Below are 25,573 nucleotides of genomic sequence, written 5' to 3'. Positions count from 1 at the left end.
GATCTTAGAGCCTTTGTCTCTCTCCTTCTCTGGCTTCTGGAACTCCACATACAAGAATTGTTCTTTCCTATGTAGAAATACAGTAACACACCACAATCCAACATTTTGTCCTTTCTAATTATTTTTTCTTTGCAGTTCTCTACAAGGTCTTAGTGCTAGATTTCTCTGTACCAAATCCCGGGGTTTTTTAATTCTTTTATTTTTTACAAGTGTGCAGTTCACGGATTTTAAGGTTACATGCTATGCTACAACCTTAAGAAAGAAGCACTGGCAACTATTTCTCAAGATGCAGGTATATTATTTTCCCCTTCTTTTGCCTGAACCCTCAGCTGAACTGGAACTCTTCTTGGCACCACTGAGGCAAGGGAGGAAAGAGGGCAACTATGGCTATAAGCGATCTTTGCACTCCCTCACTCCTCAGGGCTGCCTGGGGCTGGTTCAGCTCCCAGCATGATTTAAAGGAGCCTTAGGGCTGCTCTAATTTATTCTAACTTGTAACAGCTTCTAGGGACCAATAAGCCAAATGGTGACTGCCACTCTAGTCTTGCCACCTCTCTCCAAACAGATGTCTAAACAGTAAAGGCCCCGCTTATTGTTGCCCCCATACCCTGTGTGCAAAGTGGGTGTAAAAGGCTCCCACTCCGATCTGTCAGCACCCGGTGCTGACTTTGGCCTGCACCAAGTACAGCACAACAGTATACACCCACTGCTGGAACAATTTGTATAGTGGGGGTGCTGAGAGCCATTGAACCAAACTGTGAACCCCATACATGATGGAAAGCTCGACAAGCCAGCACCAAGGCCTGGGAATTAAACCCAACCAGCGCAGGGCAGCGAGCCCCTGGCTAAGGCCTGCCCCCAAGGGGAGGGTCGGGTTGGGTTTCCCGCCCCTGGTGGGAACGGGCAAACCCGGCTTGGTAACGCGTTGAACTTCCCTCTCTGTTGGCGCGGCCTCTGCTCCCCATTCCTGGAGACTGTGGGAGGAGAAGGAGGGGAAAGGCGTGTCCCGCCCCGGCTCAGGCTGCCGCTGCTTCTACTGCGTCTGCTGCTGGAGGCAGAGCGGCGCTATAAAAGAACTGGCGCGGCGCCGGCTCCGGTCTCAGTCAGCGCCTCTGCTCACGCCGTGGAAACAGCGAGCAGCGCGGCTTGCGAGCCAAGGGGCCGGGGAGAGAGTGGGCGCTCGCTCCGGGCAACCCCAATGCGTGGACTATCTGCCGCTGCACTATGCTGGAGCCACAGTGCCGCTGAACGGAGATTGCACGCGGCCGGCTGGGCTGGATTGCAGCGCTGTCTTTCCTTATGAAGAAGACACAAGTGAGTACATAGACCCAGCGCACTTCAGGAGGCAGGGAGCATCCGAGGTGCTGGGGGGATGGAGAGCTAAAGGAGGCGCGCAGCTCAATGGGAACTTTTCTAAAAAAGAAAAATTGTGTGCTGGGGACGAATCTGTTCACTGGCCAGATCCATGCAAATAAAAGCGTTCAAGATGCAGGCGCTAGAAGTAATTTGGGAGCCAGCTTGCTTTACCTGGCTGTGTAAATGGCTTTAGGTGAGACCAGCTGCTGTCCAATAAGACCGGCTTCAGGCTCTGGAGTATTAAAGGGCTTAGTTTATTAAAGTCTGGGTTATTAGAGAGACTCATAGCTGCTAACACATGGATTTGGGTGGAATAGAAATGTAAACTCCTTTCCCACCACCTAAGCCTCAGCAGGTTGGCTGCTTCAGTTTCAGCTGTCACTAACGCGAGACAGTGCTAGCATAGGAAACGGGAGGTTCTGGACGCCTTGCAAGGGCAGATCGGTTCCAATGATTAATAATAACATTGCTATTTTACGGAGGTGGGGGGCTTGAAGAATTCCTTCCTATCAGCATTGTCTCGTGTACCAAGCAATTTGTGAAAAAGTTCCAAGAAAGGTCTGAAGTAAAAATCTAATCATAGAAGATCTCAGAAGTCAGCTGGGAACATGACCTCAATAAATAAGTTACATATGTTGTGTGTGATAGACACATTAGAAAGGTATGTGCTAAACACAGTGGACCCACAACATGAAATAACTCGAGGCGAAATATAGTTCATGGTCACTAGCTTCATTCAAGTAGCTTGTACTATATAGCATGTCAGATACATTTTTAGATGGCTATTTGGCATTCTTCCCCTTGCCCTTTCCCACCCCAGTAATAAAGAATTGCTCTGTACATTTGGTGGATTATGTGCCATTATTTCTCCAAGTTCTATGTGAGATTACAATTACTGTACTGTTTACATTTTTAAAAGGGGGTGAGGGAAGGCACAGTTGGTCAGAAGGCAGCAGGAAAATAATCTTATTTAAAAAATCACCAGAAACTGTTTGTTAAAGGCAAGAGTTTAGGGCCTGACTCTGCAAGCTGCTGAGTACCCTCAACTCCCACTGACATCAGAGAGAGCCAAGGGTACCTCAGAAGATCGTGCTGTTGGAGAGGGGGAAGGAATAGTGGAACTCATGCTCTACTCTCACTGCTCCCTTTGGTGAGCAGCTGCTACCCTTCTGGTGACTGCTGGTTCCCCTTTCTCCTTATCTGGAGGCTCCCCACTTTGCTACTCTCTTCTCTCTCTTGGTTACTGCTGCACACACGTGGTCCCTTTCCCTGATAGTTCATTTAGAGCCTTGGTGTACATCTAGGACTAATGGGCTACGGTTTAAAAAAAAAAAATTCATGCTGAAAAAAATCAGGAAACATTTCCTACCTGTGATCTACTAAGCGGATAATAGTCTCCCAAGAGAAGTGGTAGAACAGGAAGCCCCCATCATTTGGAATGTTTAAAATTGGCCCGGAGATGGCAGTAGAAAATATACTGTGTAGGGACAAGAACTTTCCAGCAATAGCTCTAGGTGTCAGCACTAATTAATCTTTTCCATCTTTAATTTCTGTGACATCTAACCACATGTTTATACTAAAATGATCAAGTATGTAAATTGCCATGTCTTAACATTCACTTGAGCTGAATGGGGGTGGCTGACACCTCCAAACTATTGTTTCAAACCTTGTGAGCAAACTCAGCAAAGCAGCAGTGAACATATTATTCATTAGTGTTGCTCTGCTATAATATTTGTTTATACTTTCATTTAAAATGGGTTGGATACCAGAAGAGAGCCAGCATGTTGTTCTAACCCATACCAGCTTACTTTTAAACTTGTTTATGGGGAAGAGAATGAAATTGTTCAGCAAGTAGTTAAGAATTATGGCAAAGTAACTTACAGTCCTAGTGAAAGGAAATGTTCAACTTTTTTAAATATCAAAACATTTCCCCAAATTCACAAATACAGAGCAAAGCAGGCATAATGGATCCCACCCATTCAGCTGGAAAAAAGCAGGAAGTCCTGGCATTCCATAGCATATGGCTTAGCTCAGGGGTTTTCAAATCCTGGCTTAGCTTTGTGGAACTGCTTCTGTCACTGCTGTGAAGCAACTTGTCAGCCTTCAAGCAGTTGTGCTTCCCCTCCCCGTCTAAACTTTCCCGCCTACCCCATCTAAACTTAACCCATTCCCCCCAAACAAGCCACCAAACAACACAATAATTTGCATCCTGCAGAGCTTTTGCTTGTTCTTTTCTGAATTCAACCTGTGATCTAAAGTGATGGGTTAGCAAACAGACAGGAGGAGAAAACCAAACCAATCATCATCCTGAAGAGATCAAAGCAGAGGGAACTGTAAACTGAAAGATTTTTTTTCACTAAAACTATCCATTTCTACATGCAGAGAAAGAAAACTAATAACACAGATACAAAATGGGGTGTTTAACCAAATAGTGGAATTGCATTGATGTGAGTTAGTATTGTCTTGTTACTCCTTTTTTACATAAACATCCATTATGATTGCTGCAGAGAAAAGGAGGGGGATTGGAAGGGTGGGAAGGAAGTTGTTCACTAGGTCTGTGTTAAGAAAGGTCAAGCTGAACAGGATCAAACTGCCTTGAAAAACTACTTAAACAGAAAAAAAAAAAAAGGATCCCGGTTTCTTACATTTAAGATAATGTTACACAAGATAAGGTGTTTAACTATTTCAGCTAACATAGTGTAGCCGTGTTAGTCTGTCTGTATCAGCAAAAATATCGCTTTTAGCCCACGAAAGCTTATGCTCAAGTAAATTTGTTAGTCTCTAAGGAGCCACAAGTACTCCTTGTTCTTTTTATTTCAGCTAAGGGACTAGTTGAGGGATACATATCTACAAATAAAGTGCTGATGGACAGTGGGAAAAAATGCGCTGTTAAAAACTAAACTTGGTACAACAGAACATGATCAAGTTTATCATTTTATTTGCAGCAGTCATACAGTCTGTGACCTGACAAAATTAGGGATACTGCAAAGAATTGATTCATCAATAATTTAAATGCTGAAACTGTTTCTTCAAAAAGTATGTATTTTGGTAAAAAAAAAAATCTCTATTTTAAACACTCCAACAGCACCTGGCTGTGTCAAAAAATGATGGTAAATCATATTTTAAAAAGAGAATTAACATTTAGGGTCCAGTCCTGCAAGTTTTTACTATGTGACTAGTCCCATTGAAGTAATCTAATTGAAGGATTACTCTCATAAGAGGATTTGCAGGATTATGCTCTTAGTAATTAAACATTAATACTGGAAGTGAGTCTATATTCTTTTACATACTAATATTAAAACAAACACTGTCACTTATAGCAAAACAACCTTTTAAATGTGAGGAAATATGGTGAGTAATGATGCTATAATACAGTTTACCAGAATATTGAATCTTTCTCACACTTCTTATCAAACTGTCTGTACTGGGCTATCTTGATTATCACTTCAAAAGTTTTTTCTCGTACTTAATTGGCCTCTCAGAGTTGGTAAGACAACTCCCACCTTTTTGTGTGTGTGTGTGTGTGTGTGTGTGTGTGTGTGTATATCTCCTCAATATATGTTCCATTCTATGCATCCGAAGAAGTGGGCTGTAGCCCATGAAAGCTTATGCTCAAATAAATTTGTTAGTCTCTAAGGTGCCACAAGTACTCCTGTTCTTTTTGCAGATACAGACTAACACGGCTGCTACTCTGAAACCAGAATATTTAGTAAATCTCTATCTTTCTTATTCTTTGCTTAATTAAAGGACAGTCTAAATTGGTTCAAATCATTAAGAAACAGTACAGGAAGGGGTCATCACACAGAGCTAACTAGAAAAACTGGAGCAAGTGATAGTGGCACCCACTATTGAAATGGCTAAATGTTTCAGAATTTTGACCTGCAGCATCAGGCTAGACACAACCTCCTGGAGACCTTAGTTGTGGAAAAGAGCTTAAGGCAAAATGAAGCTTTTCACTGTTGAATGGGTGCATTCATTTCCAGTGGTTACATGACCTTCTGGGCTTCGTTCAAGGGACAGTCCTAGCTTTACTACATTCTTTGCCACTGGAGAGGAAGCCTGTGTATTAGTATGAAGTACAATCAAACTATATAAGAAGGAAGCTGGCAGAAAGCAGAGAAGCAAATTATATATTTCTGTCCTGCATAATAGCATGCTAAAACAAAACCAAAGAAAAGGAAAATGTGGATCCAGTGCAAAACAATGCATTCAGAGGCATTCCCAACAAACAAAAGTTGAACTTCTGCTCAGTCTCTCCTGCCCTGCACAGTTGTTCAAATCGCCTGCAGTGTATAGCTCTCTTTCTCCTCTTGAAGTCCACAGAAGTAAAGTATCAAGTATCAGGGGGTAGCCGTGTTGGTCTGTATCTACAAAAACAACAAGGAGTCTGGTGGCACCTTAAAGACTAGAAGTAAAGTATGGATCTCCACAAGTGCTGCTTGGGAGACAGAACAGAATGTCTAGGAGCTAGGATACCATACCATAACCAGTCCTCAAAGAACTGAGCTGAGAGTCCAGATAGGGTTCCCTCCCCACCCAGTTTTGATTCTGTCTCTAGAAGACCAGTTTACTTAGTTTGTTGTGAACAGTGCACTATGAGCACTCTGAGGGAAGGCTTATGAAGAAACACCAGCAGGATGGTCTAAAAGACTGCTGTCTTTTTGGGGGGTGCTTTTGGATATTTAATATGATGATTTGCCCTGCCTGCTTGCATTTCATGTCCATGGGTTTGTGTTCCTGTAATTTGTGATTCAGTGTAGGGGGAAATTTCTTATATAATATGAAATATGTCCCAATCTATTTCGGACATGTAAGTCTGACTTTATCACTGAAATTCACGTTGTCCTCTTGTTCATCAAGTTAAAATTGAGATGCTAGCTAAAGTTACCGCTGTCCTGTCAGTTTGATGTTATGTGGCTTAATGGTACACTGGCTCATGTAATCACCATATGGTGCGAAAGTTCATTGTTGGCAAAATGTTCACTTTGGCTTAGGGAGGGCAATGCTAAATATGTAGCATGTAAACACAGCACCCATTTATTTAAAGCAAAGCATGAAAAATATCCCTCTACGCAATTCCATTTGAGTGGTGTGGGAACTGACAGATGAAAATGGAAGAGTTTATTCTATATTTGGTCTTTGGTATGCCAAATGCCAGATTAGTTAATCTTCCAAATACACTGCAAACTGATCTGTTTTTTCCTGGGATTTGGGATGAGGGAGATGGAAGAATATAACGTGAGTGGAGAGAGGAAGGTTCACTTTTTTGACTTTTATTTGCTGGTAATTATCTGAGCTGGGGCAGTGTATTTAATTGTATTTACGAATTTTTATTTTGTGAGTTTTTAATATATGAACACACATTTAATGTAGTAAATAAATTCTTGTATACAGCATATATTGATTGTGGTGGGAGGTTTTAATTATTATTACCAGACGTAAGTGTAAATATTATCAGATGTGTATCTGTTTAAGAATGAAAATGGAAAACGTAATACACTTAGGATCTGCCAGGAAAAAATAAAATTCTGGGTCAACTATTTTTGATTAAAACAATATCCATGCAAAATTGTTGAGGTTAATGAAGGCTGATAAATTATTTCCACTGAGATAAGTGTCTACCCAATTTAGTAACTTAGATGAGCAAACACTTTGGGTCATGATAACATAGGCGATAAACTATATTAGGTGAATGGTGGTCGTGGATGGGGAAACCATTCTAAAACCATCTTTAAGAACTGTACTCTAGGTTTAAATCTCTTTGGGTCCTTGCACACCCCAAACCTCCATTGACTTTAATGACAGTTTCTGGACATGCAAGAACTATAAGATTTGGCCCCTTCGCTCTGACCTCATCTGCTTTTCAGAAACTACTGTATGGCACATATCAAGTTGAGTCTCCTGACATAATTAAAGCAAAGTTCATTCTTGGAAATGCATATGGGATTGAACTATGTTGCCAAATCATTCCACATGCTGAAGTCAAGACTGTAGCATAGATCAGGAAGATGGTTTTTGTTCTATTTACAGTGCAAGAGACTGACCATATTTTAACCCTGTTAATGAGCAATCATCACTGTAGTATCTGAGCACTTTATAATCTTTTACTGTATGGATCCTCACCAGGTCCTGTGAGAGATGGAAATACTATTATTATATTACACATGCGAAACTGAGTCACAGAGAGACTAAGGCCCAGAATTTTAACGGCATTGCAAGGCCTAAGTGACTTAGAGTGTAATCCTATTTTCAGTAGTGACTTAGGCATTTAGGCTCTTAAGTCTCATTGAAAGTCACTTATCTCTAAAATGGGAGCCTAAGTGAATCACAAAGGGTATGCAGTGGAGCAGGGAATTAAACCCTGATCTCCTGAATTACAGGCTAGTGCCCCAAACACTGAACCATCTTTCCTCCCTATTGAGGAAACTTCTGTAGTTTCTTTAGTATGAAAAAGACCTCTTATTACGTTAATTTTGCATACACAGGAATGGTTAAAACGTTGTTGTATTTTTTTAACTTGATTCAAATTAAGGGCCTGATTTCGCCACCCTTACTCACATCTAGTAGTCCCATTGATTTTTAGTAAGATATTGCACATCGTGAGTAAGAGTTGCAGAATCTGTCTCTAATAATTTAGATATGTTAGACATATGACTTTTTTTTAATCTGAGAGTTTTCTATTACAATTTAATAGAAGAGTAATTTAAAAATGTTGCCTAAAGAACATACTCAGTTTCTTCCAAATATAATTGTAATTGTTTTTAAATAATGTGACCTAACATAGTAACTTCCCCAGATCTATATTTAATTGAAATGTATATAACTGGTGTTAATGATGGGTAGCTCTAAAAGTTTGGAAACTTGTTATAGATGCTTATCTGATTATCTGATTAGTTTGTGATTTTTTCCAGCTCCCTTTACTTTACAATCTCACCTCTTGTCTCCAGCATTCCTTACTTGCCTCCTTACTTGTTATATTGCTCTCCTATTAGGAGAATGGACCCAGATCAATACCCAGTGTCCTCTCCAGAAATTATTCTTCCAATTGTGGGCTTATAGATCTTGCTGTTTGTGAAAGTTTGAAGTTCTCTGCAACTAATATCCTTATAAAAATTGTCTGACAATTGATTAAAAAATTAATTGCGATTAATTGCAAAATTAAAAAAATTAATCGTGATTAATCATGCCATTAAACACACTGTTAAACAATAATAGAATACCATTTATTTAAATATTTTTGAATGTTTTCTACATTTTCAAATATATTGATTTCAATTATAACACAGAATACAAAGTGTACAATGCTCACTTTATATTTATTTTTTATTACAAATATTTGCACTGTAAAAAAACCCAAAAGAAATAGTATTTTTCAATTCACCTAATACAAGTACTGTAGTGCAATCACTTTATCATGAAAGTTGAACTTATAAATGTATAATTATGTACAAAAAATAACTACATTCAAAAATTAAAAAATATAAAACTTTAGACTAGTGGTGGGCAACCTGCGTCCCACAGGTCGCACATGGCCTGTCAGGGTAATCCGCTGGTGGACCCCGAGACAGTTGGTTTAGATTGACTGTCCACAGGCATGGCCCCCCCGCAGCTCCCAGTGGCCGCGGTTTGCTCTTCCCGGCCAATGGGAGCTGCGGGAAGTGGCGGCCAGCATGTCCCTGCGGCTTCCCGCAGCTCCCGTTGGCCGGGAATGACAAACTGTGGCTGCTGGGAGCTGCAGTGGGCCATGCCTGCAGACAGTCAATGTAAACAAAATGTCTCCTGGCTCGCCAGCGGATTACCCTGATGGGCTGCATGCCGAAGGTTGCCGACCCCTGAACTAGATGATCACAATGGTCCCTTCTGACCTTAAAGTCTATGAGCACAGCTGTGATATGCCAAGTAGTAATTTGTCTCTGGAAGAAGCAAGAAAGATTACCTGAAATATATACCAAAAATAAAATCGGTATCAGTTCTTTGACAATGACATCTTCAGAAGTGAAAGATATTGCTACCGAACAGTAATGCAAAGGCAGGCAATAAATAATGGCCCAACATCCTGCTTTCTTGTGTTTCTCCATGTGAGAGTCTCTTCAGGGATAACCCATTGCAGGAAAATTTCTGTCAGACCTGCTTATCTCATAATCTTTAAAAGGCTCTTCCATGAGCTATAGGATTGTAAAATTCAAGAGTATGGATCTAAATCCCTTTGAAATTTTTATTAGGGCTGTCAATTAATTGCCGTTAACTCATATGATTGACTCAAAAAATTAAATGTGCTTAATTGCAGTTTTAATTGCACTGTTAAACAATAGACTACCAATTTAAATTTATTAAATATTTGGATGTTTTTCTACATTTTCAAATATATTGATTTCAATTACAACACAGAACATAAAGTGGATTACCCTAATGGGCCATGTGCCAAAAGTTGCCAACCCCTGATCTAGTCTGACCTGCATATTGCAGGCCACAGAACCTCACCCATTCCTGAAATAGACCCCCTAACCTCTGGTTGAGTTACTCAAGTCCTCAAACCATGGTTTAAATACTCCAAGTTACAGAGAATCCACTGTTTATTCCAGTTTAAATCTGCAAGTGACCTGTGCCTCATGCTGTAGAGGAAGGTGAAAACCCCCCAGGTGCTCATTCTCATTTCCCATGTGTGATAGTGGTTGCCATTATAAAGTCAACATTTGCTAACAGTGACCACATTGTGGTATCTGAGATACCAGTTTTTTTCATACACCAAGAATAAGAAATAACTTTAACTGTGAATTAACTGTTGCCAAAGGGTGATTCCCCCCCCCCCCCAGTGGTGACCACTGCACATTTACTCCTGTAGCATTTCTATTCTGTTGACAATACCAGATAATGGGCAATGGTGCTTTAAACTCATGTAAGATGGAATTGTTCAGTTGTATAAGAACTGATCATATGTGTAGGCTAGAGTGAAGGGAAAGTGTTTAAACTTCAAAGATCGGTCTTTTATTCTTTCCTTTTTTTTTTTTTTTTTTTTTCTTCTCCAAGATATGAATCCCTGTAAGTACGTGTCTTGGAATACGAAATCTTGCTTGCTTTACTGCATAGGCAATTCTGTGAAAGTGCTGTCGGACTTCTTTATAGTGCAGGGACATGCAAAATGGAGTGAATGCAGTGCTTAATTTATAATGAAAGAGGTACTGGTGCTCAAGCAAATAGGTGCCGGGCCTGCTCAAGCAGTTTTTTACATTCATAACTGATGCAGCAATAAATTATGAAGCCTAGAGGTGCTGGGGCTCAGCCCTGGCACAAATTAAGCACTGAGTGAATACATCTAAGGAGAACTAAAGCAAACTTTTTTTTCTTGCTGTTATACTGAAAATACTTTATCACGTGGGCTTGGCCCAATGGGAATACATTTGATATAGCACAGTTGACATCTCAACAGTAAAGTGACATGGATGTTGTACTGTGGAGGGACAGTGCTATTTGAAGCTCTGTTCAGATAAGGATTTTCCTCACTCACTCTTCAGGGCTTGTCTTCACTACAGTATTTGTTCCAGGTACAACTTGAGTGTTGCCTCTAACCTAACTGCCATCCACACACAAAAATCTCTAGTTCGTGTTAACTGGTGCTTTAAATGTAAGCTAGTTGGCCCATACAGGGTATGAGTTGAAGCTGGAATGCGGTTGAAGCTCCAGCTTGTAATGCAGTGGCAATGCAGCTACTGATTACAAACTTGAGTTAGCACAATGTATCAACTGCTTATCGAGTCACTCTTTGTTGCTCGAGTGATGTGACTGTTTCTCATTGAAGCTAAGCTAGCTTGAGTAGAGTGTAGTAACTCAAGCTAACTGTTGAGGTGGAGACAAGCCTTCAGATGCAATCTGAGTGCTCCCTCTCTCTCCTTCATTCTGCTCTTCTTTCCTTCAATTGATTAATTTCAGGGCCCACATCAGCTCGAAGTGTGAATTTTACTCCTGAAATAAGTAAGGCAGAGGGCAAATTTTTATTCTTAACACAGTAAAAACTTGTCAGAGTAGAAATTATTTACCTTATTTTGAGTCCTATATGATATAATCTTAAACCACTGTTTTCATTGGTTCTGAGCATTTATCTTTGAGTGTCACTATTCTCACTTTGAAACCAGGAATATGGTCTCAAATTAAGCCAATTAAACTTTTTTGAGAAAGAGAATTCCAGTTTGAATGATTGTCCGGTATTTTAGAAAGAGGGGTTTAGGATAACTGACTGTAAATGTTAGATCACAAAATTGTCTGCATTGAGGAACAACATGGAAATAAAGTTTTTATTAAGTTACAGGTAACAATATTTCTTCCTTACTAACAAAGCAATACATGTTCTCTGCTTATGCGAGCAATTTGAGACACAGCAATTTCTCTGGATGAGTGCTTAGATTTACTAACACGTGATCTTTAATTATATAGTTCCTTTGTTTCTTTTTAATAGTTTAATGTATTTTCTTTATATTTTTTAGCTCTTCAATTATATGTGTAATTATAACAGTCGAGCCATAAATTGAAATGGTAGTTGTCTTAACAGTTTACTACCATTTCAAACACATTACAAACTCTGCACAAACTGTATCACAAACCATTTTGTGACAGTAGCTCCAGTACAAATAGGAGGGAATTACACTAGTGTAAAACAGGAATAATGCACTGGTGCATCAGGCCCAATGTTTCAAACTGTAGTATTAAAAGGTACCGTGAGTATGGAGATTTCCGTGTGTGTGTATGGTTATGTATAAAACGGGACTAAGATGTCATGATAACTAACACTGACTTTTATGGCCTAACTTTAATGGACTGCGGTAACAATGATGAGTCAGATTTGGTCTATTTAAATGTGCTGCATATCTTCAAAGTAATTCAACAGGTGAAGAGAGGTGCTTGGAAACTCACAGGAGCTAAAATTGAAACATGTGAATGGTTTATTGTTTTTATGACTTAAATTCCACCCCCCCAGTCACTAATTGTAAAGTAAAGCCAGGATGGTTTGTGTCATGCATTCAGTTATGCCATTATTTAATGCAAGTTTATTCACCAAACCTTTTTAAACAGTTACAGAGCTGGATGTCAGCTCCCGTTTGAACTGAAGTGCAAGCGAACAGATTTTTTAAAATTCAACTTTGAGTCATATGTGGGATTATGAACAATAGGCAACCAATTTAATTTAGAAAACTTGTATAATACTACTTGGCACTCTCCTCTGGATAATATCTAAGCTTCCAATAGGTAGTACTGGACAGAATTCCTAGGTTTGGACTATTTTAGAGAGACCAATAGTATCCCTAACATTCAGAATTGCTACCTATTTCAAATTATTACATTTGATTGATATATAGCAGTCCTTTCTCCAGAACAAAAACTTCCAGTACAAATTAGACCCAAATCTAATTGAGTCATAAAAATAGTGTTTTCTTGTACATGCATGCTTGTCTCTTTTATGTTCAAGGAATGTGGATCAAAGTTGTCTATACTTTTAAACAGAGCATATTTATATTTGGTTTGGTCACAGTAAAATAACATGCTCCAGGTTTGACTTCTAGCCATTAAAGCACAGAGGTTTTTAACCTGGCTATACCATGATTAGTCCTAAACATTGTTGACTGACTGTTTCCAAATTGGTATAATGCTGGACACCGAAGCTCTAATCTTGATTCAATTAGTCCATGAAACTCTTGCAGTTGTCTTCAATGAGAGCAGGATTGGGCCCTCCAATCATAGCCAATCTTGTACTTAGCAACTGCTAGCAATTCTCTTCTTTTCCCAGCATATCTTGTCTATTACTAGTTCCTTTTGCTTTTTTCTTCTATATCACTAAAATTCCTTCATTCTCCTCTATCCCCATGGCGTAAGCCTTTGTCACATCATCGCTCATTCAGTTGCTGGAACATTCTTCTTCCTGGCATCTCCCTATCCATTTATACAAAAAAGCCATTACAAAAGTTATTTTCCTCTCCTGCTGTTCTGACAGTATCACCCCCAGCTTTCTTGAATCCTTTCTCTGGCTTCTACCACATCCAGAACAAGTTTCTTATCTTCACTTGCATCTCTGCACCTCATCTGGCAAATACTCTTTATTATTCTCTTCACTTCCTCTCACTCTTAGCTTTATGCCTTTATTCAAGCTGTCTACTATACTTGCAGTAGTCTGCCAATGACTTTCTCTCCTTCAAATTCCTCCTTTCAAACCCACTTCCATGAATTGCTCCTATGCTGATTTCCTCATCAATGAACTCTCAATATGTACCTCAACAGAATTGTTGTCTTCCCTGTGTAAAATTAAGCTCTTTAGGGCAGGAATGATTCCTATGTTTTGTAGAACACTGCTCATTACAGAATCATGTGTGTAATAAATAATTTATTATTTAATGCACTTATATTGTGCTCATTACCATAGTATCTGGATGCTATTTCAGTAGTTGACTTATTTCTTATCTTTATTTTTTACATAATACGGCATACTACATTCCAAAGAATCAAGCATTTGCTAAGGATACACAAGTCTTCTAAGAGTATTGTGTAACAAAGCAGGATGATACAGTAAAGCTCAGAGATTCTACAAACAATGGATTCATTTTTTCACACTATTGTTGACTCTACTAGAGTTAATTTCTTATTTTCCTAAGGCTAACTTTTCCTCACCATATTCTTTAAAATCTCTTCTCACAAACTAGCTCTAGTGATGTCTTGGAAACTTACCGGTAGTAACCAGACTGCAGCCTATACTTCTGAACATTTCTGACTATGCTCAGGACACATAGGTGAACAAAAGACAGACACTGGAATGGATTTTAAGTGACAGACTGCAACTTTATTATCGCCCCATCTCACATACCAGGCATTTAACTGAGTCCAATTTGGGATTACAGGGCTCCGAATTTATAACTGATAACTCAGAGTAAAACGCTCAGCCTACCCTCAGGATTCAGCTCAATTCAAAGTCCTCTCCTCTTCTCCCCCCCCCCCCCCCCCCACTCCCCTTCAAAGTAGGTAGAGAGAACCAAAGGGGGAGCTCAATCTGCAAAGACTTCAGGCCTTTCCTGTAGGCTTCCAGGCCGTCAGCAAAAATCCTGGGTCTTATTTACCTCTGGGAGCTGGCCTTTTTAGCCTTTATCCACACTGGACACTCGCTGCAAGTAGTGACAAACTATACATTCCTATTTGTTAGTAAATTTGTTAGTCTCTAAGGTGCCACAAGTACTCCTGTTCTTTATACATTCCTATGTTATCTCTTAATATCAGACTTCTAAATCATATTCTTCCTTACTCCAGCTGCACCTCCACAATGCAGTGAGGAAGGTGAAAACCCACCAGATCTCCAGTAACTTGGTCCGACAGGGAAAAAATCCTCTCTGATCCCAAAAAACATGCTTTTCTATAGATCAGATCCAAAGCATCTTGGAAATGCAACTCTCTCCCTACATTACAGGGAGGGAAGGCAGGGCAGCTGAAGAGACAAGAGGCTTGAGTGGCTTCTCCACCTCAACCACCAATTTAAACTAATCAGCTATCTCCTCTGGTCGGCCAGTCAGATGCATAGAAGCTGAGGGGGAGGGAGCATGGCCAGGCTCTGGCATATGCTCTTTTCCCTTCCCTCTGAGAGCGACTTAGCCCCTTTTTTGGTCCAACCAGCAACATGCCCCTGATCCAAAGAGGCTGGGAGGAGGCATTTTCTGGGCATGGGCTTTTCTCTCCACTTCCCTTCTGGAGACAGTCCAAATAAATGTCCTCCCCACTAAGATGAGGGGGATGATTTTACAAATGGTCTTGAGATATAGGTAAACTTAATCTAGTTCATAGCTTACCGATTTATTTCTATTAGTTAAGGGATCCAAACACTCCTAACTTGGAATGCCACCATCCAAGAACAATATCCTACCTAAAGCTGAATGCTCTATATGCTTAAATTACTAAACTGTGCTAGGTAAATATCATACTGTGAAGCTTCACATCAGCACTGAACAGGGTGACTCACTGTAACCTCTTCCTAACACAAAGGTTTCCAGTGCAGCAAGCACTCCTTAATTCAGAATAGTTGGAAAAAATCATAAGTTTAGAACCAGGAAGATTTTTTTTTTCCTTACGGCATTTACCATCTTGCGGTTGAGTAAACACAACTAGAAATTATTTCCTAATGAAAATATCTTAGTATCAGCTTTTGAAATCTTACAGCATGTACATTGAAAAGTGCATTACATTCATATATTCAATGCAACTCAGTAGGTTTGCACCAGCCTTTTCTACTACAGCATAGGCTCTCTGTAAGGCTATTCATGGGAGCCAAGGAAACTGCATGTTTTTGCAAGGCACTTGTTCTAAAAAGGCAATTATAGTTGAATTGTGGGAACCAGGGCTCAATAGTCCTGTGGCAGGCCACCTTACAACATGGAAAGGTACTATTAAAACAAGATTTCCAGCCTGGGTTTTAACAAAGATTAGTCAGAGGACTGGCTTCAGTACATCTGGTAGCTGTTCTTTCCAGGTGTGATATGAATACATCTAACTTCTTCTAAGGTTTCCGTCTAATCAGATCAGTAAACTAGTATCTCTATTACCTGCTGTGTACACAGAACTAGTAGAAAACATTGGTAAAATTAAAGAAAAAAAATGCCAATTTTTGATATACATTGTGATGACCATGCACCTCCTTTCTTAGTTACTTATCAAACTCATGTTGCTATAGTGTTAATACTCTAGAATGGCATCAAGGAAGCTGCACTAGAAACAAGGAGCTGAGAAAAGGGAGCAGCTACATGTTTCTGTAGCCACATCAAGCAGCAAAGTGAGAGACTCAGACTTAGGGCTGGTCTACACTAACCCCCCCACTTCGGACTAAGGTACGCAAATTCAGCTACGTTAATAACGTAGCTGAATTCGAAGTACCTTAGTCCGAAGTTACCGCGGTCCAGACGCGGCAGGAAGGCTCCCCCGTCGATGCTGCGTACTCCGCTCGCCGAGCTGGAGTACCAGCGTCGACGGCAAGCACTTCCGGGATCGATCCGGGGCACTTCCGGGATCGATTTATCGCGTCTTAACCAGACGCGATAAATCGAATTCAGAAAACCGATTGCTTACATCCGGACCCGGATGTAAGTGAAGACGTACCCTTAGAGCTGAACTCCTATTTCAGTATGTCTACTCTACAATTCTTATCCTTAGGTTTACTCAAAATTATTTGTCTTTACTGCAGAGTTAACTCAAGCTATCTATACTCAGGTTACTTCTGTCAAGTTTGCCTAGCTCAAGGGAGAAAAACCAGACTGTGAAATAACACTTGAGCTGCTGTGTCTGCCCTGGTGCTGTACTCACTTCTGTTTGGCACTAAAACTTTTGGGATCTTCCCTGGGGTTCTTTCCATGAATTCTTTCCCAATTAATTGTTGGAGAACTTGTCTGTCCTTTCTAGGCATGTGAAGGGAATTGTAGGAAGGCACTGGATAACACTACAGAGTGATTGTGTTGGCAGCTGAGGAGTTGTGCTAGCTCCAGGTTTAGCCTAAGCCTCCTGATGGGTCACCCAACTCAAGTTAAATGTACCACCACACTTAGATTAAGGGATTTTATGTGTGGACGGTACTTGAGTTAACCTTGCAGTGAAGACAAGCCGTTAGTAAAAATTGGTTATCATGGTTTGTGACCCCATTCATGGTTTGTTAAACAGTTTAATAATCTTCATGATAATGATCCTTGTCTATAGATTCATGGAATATGGCCTATGCTTTTTTTAAAAAGTTATACTTTTTTGCTATTGTTGTATTACCAATAAATCTTGCTCAATTTGTATCATGGTTAATGTAAGGAACATGTGAGAGAGAGAGAGTACAATAAGAATCAATTATGGAAATAAACAAGCACAGCTTCTTGAAAAGAAAATCATGTGTCCCTAATGTACTAGAATTATTTAAATATGTCAAGAAAATAGTTAATGAGGAGAAACTGCTGAAAACTAATTTGGATTTTTCAAAAGACTTTGGTAAAGTCCTTCAAAAGAATCTAGTAAGGTAACTAAGTAGTGAAATTATAGAATAGAAGTAAGCAATATATTGAATATAAATTGGCCATTCTCTTTTAATCCAATAACAAAAGAACATTCAAATAAAGTGAAAGATAGCAAATTTAAAATAGTTAATACTTTTCTTATTGTTTTGTGGTTTCTGGACAAATGCACTACAAAACCAAAGATATACCTGAGATGCATCAATGATATTTTCCTCATCTGGACAGACAACTTAAACTCCTTCATAACTTCAACAACCACCACCTATCCATTAAACTCTCTCTGGAATACACTCACACTCACATCAACTTCCTGGACACCACAATCAGCCTCAGCAATGGAACTCTACAGGCAATTATATACAAGAAATCCATGGATCATGCTCCTATCTTAATAGATCTAGTGACTACCCCAAACACACCAAGAAATCTGTTATCTATAGCCAGGCACTCCGATACCACAGAATATGATCAGAGGAGAAAGTCTCGGATATACACCTTAACACTTAAAACCACCTTCACCAAACAAGGACACTCCACAAGAGAAATAGATTGCATCATGGAGTGGGACACTCAAATACCTGGCGAGAACCTGATTCAATAAAACCCCCTCCAACCGCACACCCCTAGGTGTGACCTACTAACCCACACTGAAACTCATACAGGATACCATCAAACAACTACAATCTGTATTTGATGGGGACCCCATCTTGAAAGAAATCTTTCTTGAACCCGCTCTTCTGGCCTTCAAACAGTCCCACAACCTCTCCAAGCTCATCATCAGAAGCAAGCTCCCCATAGACCAGGACACACCAACTCAAAGAGCCACCAGACCCTGCCAGAACAACAGATGAAAAACCTGAAGACACCTCTCCACTGCTGCAATGATTAACACACCTTTCAAGATCCATGGGTCCAATACATGCCTATCACAACACTAAATGCCCCAATAACAACTATGTGGGTGAAACCAGACAATCACTACACTCTTGAATGAACTCACACAGGAAAATCAATACCATATCACTTGTGGGTGAATACTTTTCACAAAAGGTCAGATATAGAGTGATCGATCTGTCCTCATACTCAAAGTAAACCTGCACAACACTTTCAAAAGACAAGCCTGTAAGCTTAAATTCATAACTTTGCTAGACACTAAGGCCTTGTCTACACTACGAATTTTTTTGTGTGCAAAAGGCAGCTTTTATGGATAAAACAGTGGAGGTGTACACACTACAATGCTCCTGATGCCGACAAAACTCTCCTGCTTTGCCAACAAAATAAAACCATCTTGACGAGGGGTAGAGCTTTTGATGGCAAAGCTAGATCGACAAAGCATCAGTGAGTTATCCCACAATTCACCCGTGACCGCTCTACTCATTGTTCTGAACTCCACTGCTTTGCATCCAGCTACGCATGTGTCCCTCCCCTTTCAAAGCCCCAGGAAGTTTTGAAACTGCTCAGCATAGAGAGTTCACATAGCTACTGCCCAGCTGAGGATGGCAGCTCCCGACAACAAATGCACTCCTGGCTGGACTACAGGAGGAGGAGGAGGTGATCCCCTTGGTCTGTGGGGAGAGGAGGTTGTGGGAGAACTCGGAGGAAATCACAAAATCAAAACATTAACACAAAATCCTACTCTCCCAGGCACTAGGAATACGGCAGGGCAGGCTGCTGCTGGGTGGGTTGGGGTAGGGGAAAGAGACTCGTGCTGTGCTGTGCTGTGCAGAGCCACGGAGAGAGGTGGGGGCTGATGTTGGGGTGTCCCCCTCTCCCTGCTTGTGTACTGGCCAGCTTCTGCCTCAGGATTGGTTGCTTCCAGCTGCTGTCTGAACGTAAAGAGACAGCGTGCCAACACACTCTCTCCCCACATACACACACTTCCACAACACAAACTCTCTCTCTCCCTCCCTCACACACATACACACTCTCCCACACAGTCTCTCATACACTCCCCCCAACATCATTCTCTCTCTCTCTCTCACTCACACTTACACACACATCCCCACACACTTACACCCTACCTACCTCTGTGGACTTCTTGTGTTAGTGTTGAGTCATGTCAATTCGGTCATATTACCGAGTGCTACTTTAAAAAGTGATTTAAAATGTGTTACTTTTTGGGCACATGCAGCAACCATTACAGGGTTCATAGCATGATGCAAACAAACAACGCTAGGCTCAGCACACTACAGCAACACACATTACTGTGGCTCAGTGTTAATATGCTCCTTCAAGGCATCCCCCAGCTTAATAGCCCCTTTGCCCTCCCTGCCCCCTCTCCTGCCCCCCCGTTGGGCTCCTCTTATAGCATTGTGTTCATAATACATAGCACAATACTGAAGAAATAGCTGGGTTGCAGGTTACCAGGGCAGTTGAAAAGTTGCTGGCAATCTAGTAGGATGCCCATGGAACAATGGGATTGAGAAACCTTCATCATGTGACACTGTACTTGCCCCCATGAGGCATTGCAAACCCTCCCCAAAGCACCCTGCAGCCAGTTGCACAGTGGGATAGCTACCCACCATGCACTGCTCTGTGTTGATGCAAGAGCTGCTATTGTGGATGCGCTTCACCGTCACAAGGAGCATAGTGTGGACATACAACAGATTTAATTATAGCAGGGGCTTTATGTTGGAGTAACTTGCATTGACAAAACTCTGTAGTGTAGACAAGGCGTAAAATCATAGACTGAACAGAAACACTAGATTTATGGCTTATTACAATGATCTGATCTATAACCCACTATTAATACCCCTTTTTGTCCTATGACTACAGGGGTATTAATAGGCCATTTCACCCAGAATGTTCCCTTAGAATATGTGCTAACTACTTATGCTAAACTATCTGTTCAATCTTGTAATTAGCTGTGACACTCTTAGTACCTTTCCCAGACCTGAGGAAGAGCTCTGTGTAGCTCAGAAGCTTGTCTCTCTCACCAACAGAAGTTGGTCCAATAAAAGATATTGCATCACCCACCTTGTCTCTCTAATATCCTGGGACCGACCTGGCTACAATATTGCATCGATCTCATATGGCATGTGGCTTAGAAGAAATCTGAAAATAATTGGACGTTTATTAGATGAGAATATCCATAGTTACATTAGATATGATTTTTTTTTTTAAATAGAAGGAATCTAATCCTTCATTTTTCAGGACATAAGGTAACCTCTAACTCATGGAGTCAGGATGAAATTTTCCCCTATGGGCAGGTTAGTCTATAACTGTCAATTACTAGGTTTCCTGCACCTTTCTCTGAAGCAAAGGATACCAACCAGTAGCAGACTGGTAATGGGTATAGCAATTCTCATGTTCCTGATCCTACTTGCCTTAATTGCATAAATGAGATTTGTCCAATAATTCTAAGCTCAGTTTCATATACTATCCTCCTCAAAAATTGCCATCAGTAGCAATTCAATGTTTGGTATTGAGGCAGGGAAAACCCTCAGAATAATATTTCAGTCTGATCTATTCAACTTTAAAATAAATCTGAGGTTTGACAGTGAAAGTTCAATTTAAAGTCTGTGTAAAATAAATAAATAAGACCCCATGATATAGCTCCCACACTTCTGAAGGGACACTGACAGCTTGTTTAGGGTCAACCATTTAAAGAAAAGGAAATGCTTTATGGTACATCCCTGGGAAATGTTCATACATACAATTCTTTAAGATAACATTTGGGGGAAATACAATTTTTAAAAACTCTTTTGAAAAAAGATATGTATTCTCCTTCTGGGATACTGAATGGGAAGTTGCGCTAGATAGGCTGACCTCTATCTAATAAAATAAGATAGTAAGTGGCTTCTCATGTAACAGGGACTTTTTCTGATTTGTCCCATTCCCACCCATTTTCCATTGTCCTTTTTAAATTTACTATCCTATGCCAATTTTCACCGTTTTTCAAATTCCCCCAAAGAGCTGTTCTACCAGTTTGCTTTCTTCAGGAGGAAAATAATTGATATTTCTTTAGAAAGTAATCTTTTCTGTGAAGGTCTTAAACAGTTTAGTCCAGTCTGCTGAAATACCGAATGGTATGGTACAAATTAGTAAATTTCCCCTGAACAAAAATGTTTATTAATTTCTTTCTGTGTTGTGGTAGTATAAATAGTTGGCATGTCTGGGGAGTGGGTTTTGTTCTGAAAGACTTTTTAGACAGGAAACTTTTAAAAAAAAAAAATTGCAGTTGACCCATTCTTTCTAACATACAAGCTAAATTGCAGTAAAACATGACAGAATTTATTGGCAGCTCCAGGCACTGAGATAAGGGGCTTACTGCCGATCCAGCACTTGTATTACACTTAAGTCTTGCTACTAAGATTTGATGATTAGCCTTACCTTCAAGTGCCAGTTACCTGGATTTCTGTGCTTGTCTGCATGCTCTAGCTTTATGGCATCTGAGATTACTCTCATCTATCAGTGTATCGCTTCAACTAAATACTCTTTTCCCAGACTGTTAAAGGCAAGCCATTGGACAGATGTATGTGCACTTATGCACATTTTCCATTTTTATTAATATTCTAACCTTTTATACTTCTATCTTCATACTGTTACCCTAATAAACCATAAACAGACTAAATTGTCTCCTATAGCTCTCCCTCTTCATAGGAATATGTCTAAACACACTGACCTAAATTATACAACACATAAAAGGCTATTTGAGGACTAAAGATATGTACAAGTAAAACTATTGCCTAGTTTTCTTCTATCAAATATGTAATATTGATAATTAATTCAAAATCTGAAATAATTAAAAGGATCTATCTTTTCAGCCAGAAAATTGTTACAAATCCTATTTTGCTTTCATTTGTTTCATTTGGAAGCAGCTGAGACTAATCTTGCATGAAACACTATTACTTAGTGCACACCTAACATGCAGTGTAAATGGTTGGCTATTATGAAACGAAAAAAGGAAAGCATGAAAATACATTGAAGTCTTAAAGATTAGTAGTCCATATTCTCCATAGTGCTATGTAAAACTTGGCAGTATCACTTCTCAGGGGCTCATTCAAACATTTACTTTGATTTTGAAACGTGGGTTGGTACACTACCAAGTTTTGGGTTTAAACAACCCCAAAAAATCTGAGTAAAACTGTCAAACCTGATGAGTTTCACTTGACTAGCTACAGTACTATAGGAAGCTGCAGAGTATAACTGTGAGAACGTAAGTTTTGCATTATTTTGACTAAATTGCAAATCATTTCAACTTGATTGAAATTTTCATGGTCTTTCCCACATCTTTTAACTATTCAGTATCTGGCTTTCAAGTGAGTACCAAAACATGAAGCCAGAACAGTTCCATGTGGGTTTAGATTTTTTGCTGCAAACATCCATAGCTTCAGTTATCCATAATGTGCTTGTTTTTTAAATTGGCTGGCTTCAGGGTACTTTCCCTTCCTGAAACCTGTTGGACAGGAGGCTATTATGTAGCAAGTGGCCATAAATAATGATTGTTGAATGGTTGAACACAAGGCATTCTACATTGCAAGCTCAATGCTGTTTAACTAGTGTTCTTTTACAAAGCTTTTTTGCGAACTTAGACTGGCTATGGCAGACTAGAATCATTGTCCTGTAACACTTTTTTCCTTTTCACATTCACAGCTGGCAAAAGGTGGGCATTTTTTTGCTAGGATTTGAATGTTTGAGCTATCAGGTAAACAAAGGCTTAAGCAGGAAAGCAATTCTAGTTGCACAAGACGATACAAATGCTCTTGCATTAGGCTGTGTCTTCACTAGCAAATTTCATCGCAGTAATTTTTCACCAGTGCAGCTCCTCTGGTGGCAACAATGGAAAACGAGATGAGCATTTTTCATTTTCAGGACAAACGGCAGTGAAAAAGTGTGTAGAGAGGACACACTACAACTTCTATGATTCTATGATGTGAATCATGGTTATAGAGTTTGTTAGCATAGGCAATGTTTTGGGCAGAGTGGTAAAAACATAGGCACCAAGGGAACTTTTATTGCAAAAATTTAGGTGCCAAATGAGTTTAGGTGCCTACACAGTTAGGTAGCAGCCAAGCGGGGGTTTTATGGATCGCAGTGGTGCCTAAAACTGGAGGTTGGGTGCCTAAAACTGGAGGTTGGGTGCCTAGGTACCTTTGTGGATCCAAGCCTAGTGTTTACATCACTGGGTGATGCCTAGCATCTTATCCATTGCTTTTTGTAAAGTTACAACTACAGTTGATATAGCCAAAGGGCATCCATGTTCTATTATTACCTAACCAAAAAAGTCAGTGTGTTCTTAGATAACATAGTGCTTTGCAAATCAGGTAATCTGTAAAATGCTACCCTAAAACTGTAAAATTCAAAATTTTAAACCATACACAAAAGTGGACACCTCTCACACATCATAAAAAGATATATAGCCTAAATAATATATTGCAGGATTTAGAGAAATGGGAAGGGGGGCTGGGGGGGAGGCAGAAAGAGTTGGGTATAAATCTTTGCAATTTTATTGCAGAAGGATATTTGCACATTTCCTGTAACTGAGTTAAGTGTGGAGAGTTAAAGCCTCCAATAGTGTAATTGTGGAATATTTTTAAGCACTGTTACAAACTCCTTGGGAGACAAGGCCACATAACTGAGACTAGGGTTTATAAATGTATCTTACAAATGCTCCAGGGATAAGTTTGCAGCTCTTCTTTTGAATGTTTATGCCTAAATAAGTAAGTTGGCATTGATTATGGGAGACCAATTTTTGAGGGTTCCCAATTGAAGATACTTAATATGTCTTATGTAGGGCACCCAAAACTGAGTCACTCAAAACCAGTAGCTGCTTTTAAAAATGTTGTATGTTAGACACTGCTCTGGTTATGTGCCCACTTACTATGAAAACCCATTAAACTACTTTGGACAAATATCCAACAAATTGAGCTGTCTCAAAATCTCTCCCCATCAAAAGCCAAAGTTTACCTATCAACCTCTTCATACAGTTCATTGCTTTCCAAAGGGAAAACAAATGGAGCTTGCACCATGACCTGAAATTCTGCAAATTCAGGCTTTTGTGAACCAAAGAAGAAAGTGAGAAACAAATGGTCCCCACAACTGAGGACCATTTGTTGAAAAATGCCCTACCACCAGTCTCTTTACAGTTAATCCAGAGTGGTGTTATGTCAAATATTTCCAATGAAGTCAATTGCTGTGTTATCATACTGGGAGTGCCTCCGATTCACTGCTCTACAGCCAAAATGCTTCTGAAATAAATGTAGTCAAACTTTACTAATTCTGGGTCACTGAGAACGAAAATGATGCTTAAAGTTGTTGATTGGCGCTAGTTTTCAAGATATGCTATTGGGTCAGTATATACGACCCTTGACTTGGGAATGGCGGAGGATAAGTGAGTTATAAAGGGAAGGGATCTCAATTTAAACCAGAAATGACTAAAATACATCTTTGACTGGATCTATGAATAAATCTATGACAGGGTTTGGACAGTACTTGCTTTTTAGGCAAAACACTGAATGATGCAATCTGAAGCTGGTATTGCGTCATCCATGATATGAATTGCATCATGTTATTCCTAGAAGTCATGGATGATGCAATCATAATGAAGCTTACATCACTCTGCTGAACAAATTGCCCTATATCAGCTCTAGAAATCATACAGTGTCGTGCTCTCTTATTTGTCAGTGTTTGATTTTGCAAAGGGACACATTTCTGTTTAGCCAAAGTGAGCAGAGATGCCTCATACTTGTGTGAACAGTGCAGATAACTTCTGCTATGTTTGTGGTGAAGTGACTTTTGCATCACAAAAGCGCAGTATAACCACTATGGTTAAGAAAGCCTATCACCTTTATTTTGGCTGCAAAATTGGAGATCAGGACAAGAGGTGGGCCCCACACATATGCTGCAACACTTGTGCAACAAATCTTCGCCAGTGGTTGAACAGGAAAAGGAAATCTATGCCTTTTGCAGTGCCAATGATTTGGAGAGAGCCAACAGATCATACCAGCAATTGTTACTTCTGCATGGTGCCTCCAGTTGGGAAAGGTGTGTCAAAGAAGAAAAAGTGGACTGTGCATTATCCAAACATTCCATCAGCTATACGCCCAGTACCCCACGGAGAAGGACTGCCGGTTCCTGAGGCACCAGAATCATTCTCACTTGAGACAGACGAGGAAGAGGATGAAACTTCTGGTCCTGAACCATCAATGTCACAGGACCCACATTTTCTCCCATCCTCCTCCTCTGAACCACACCTCATAACACAAGGT

At 40.0% G+C, this 25,573-nt stretch overlaps 1 protein-coding gene across 1 annotated transcript in view; it reads left to right on the top strand.

Moving 5' to 3' along the window:
- Positions 1–1,271: 1,271 nt before the first annotated feature.
- The window catches only part of KITLG (KIT ligand), an 87,073-nt gene continuing 62,771 nt past the window's right edge, over positions 1,272–25,573 (top strand). Inside the window, exon 1 of the mRNA XM_065423341.1 lies at positions 1,272–1,314. Within this exon, the coding sequence (XP_065279413.1) occupies positions 1,300–1,314 (15 nt within the window). The 5' untranslated portion in view covers positions 1,272–1,299. The remainder of the gene's footprint in view (positions 1,315–25,573) is intronic.

This window comes from Emys orbicularis, chromosome 1, assembly GCF_028017835.1.
Source record: "Emys orbicularis isolate rEmyOrb1 chromosome 1, rEmyOrb1.hap1, whole genome shotgun sequence".
In the NCBI taxonomy this organism is placed as follows: domain Eukaryota; kingdom Metazoa; phylum Chordata; order Testudines; family Emydidae; genus Emys; species Emys orbicularis.
This window is presented reverse-complemented; position numbering and strand designations above follow the sequence as displayed.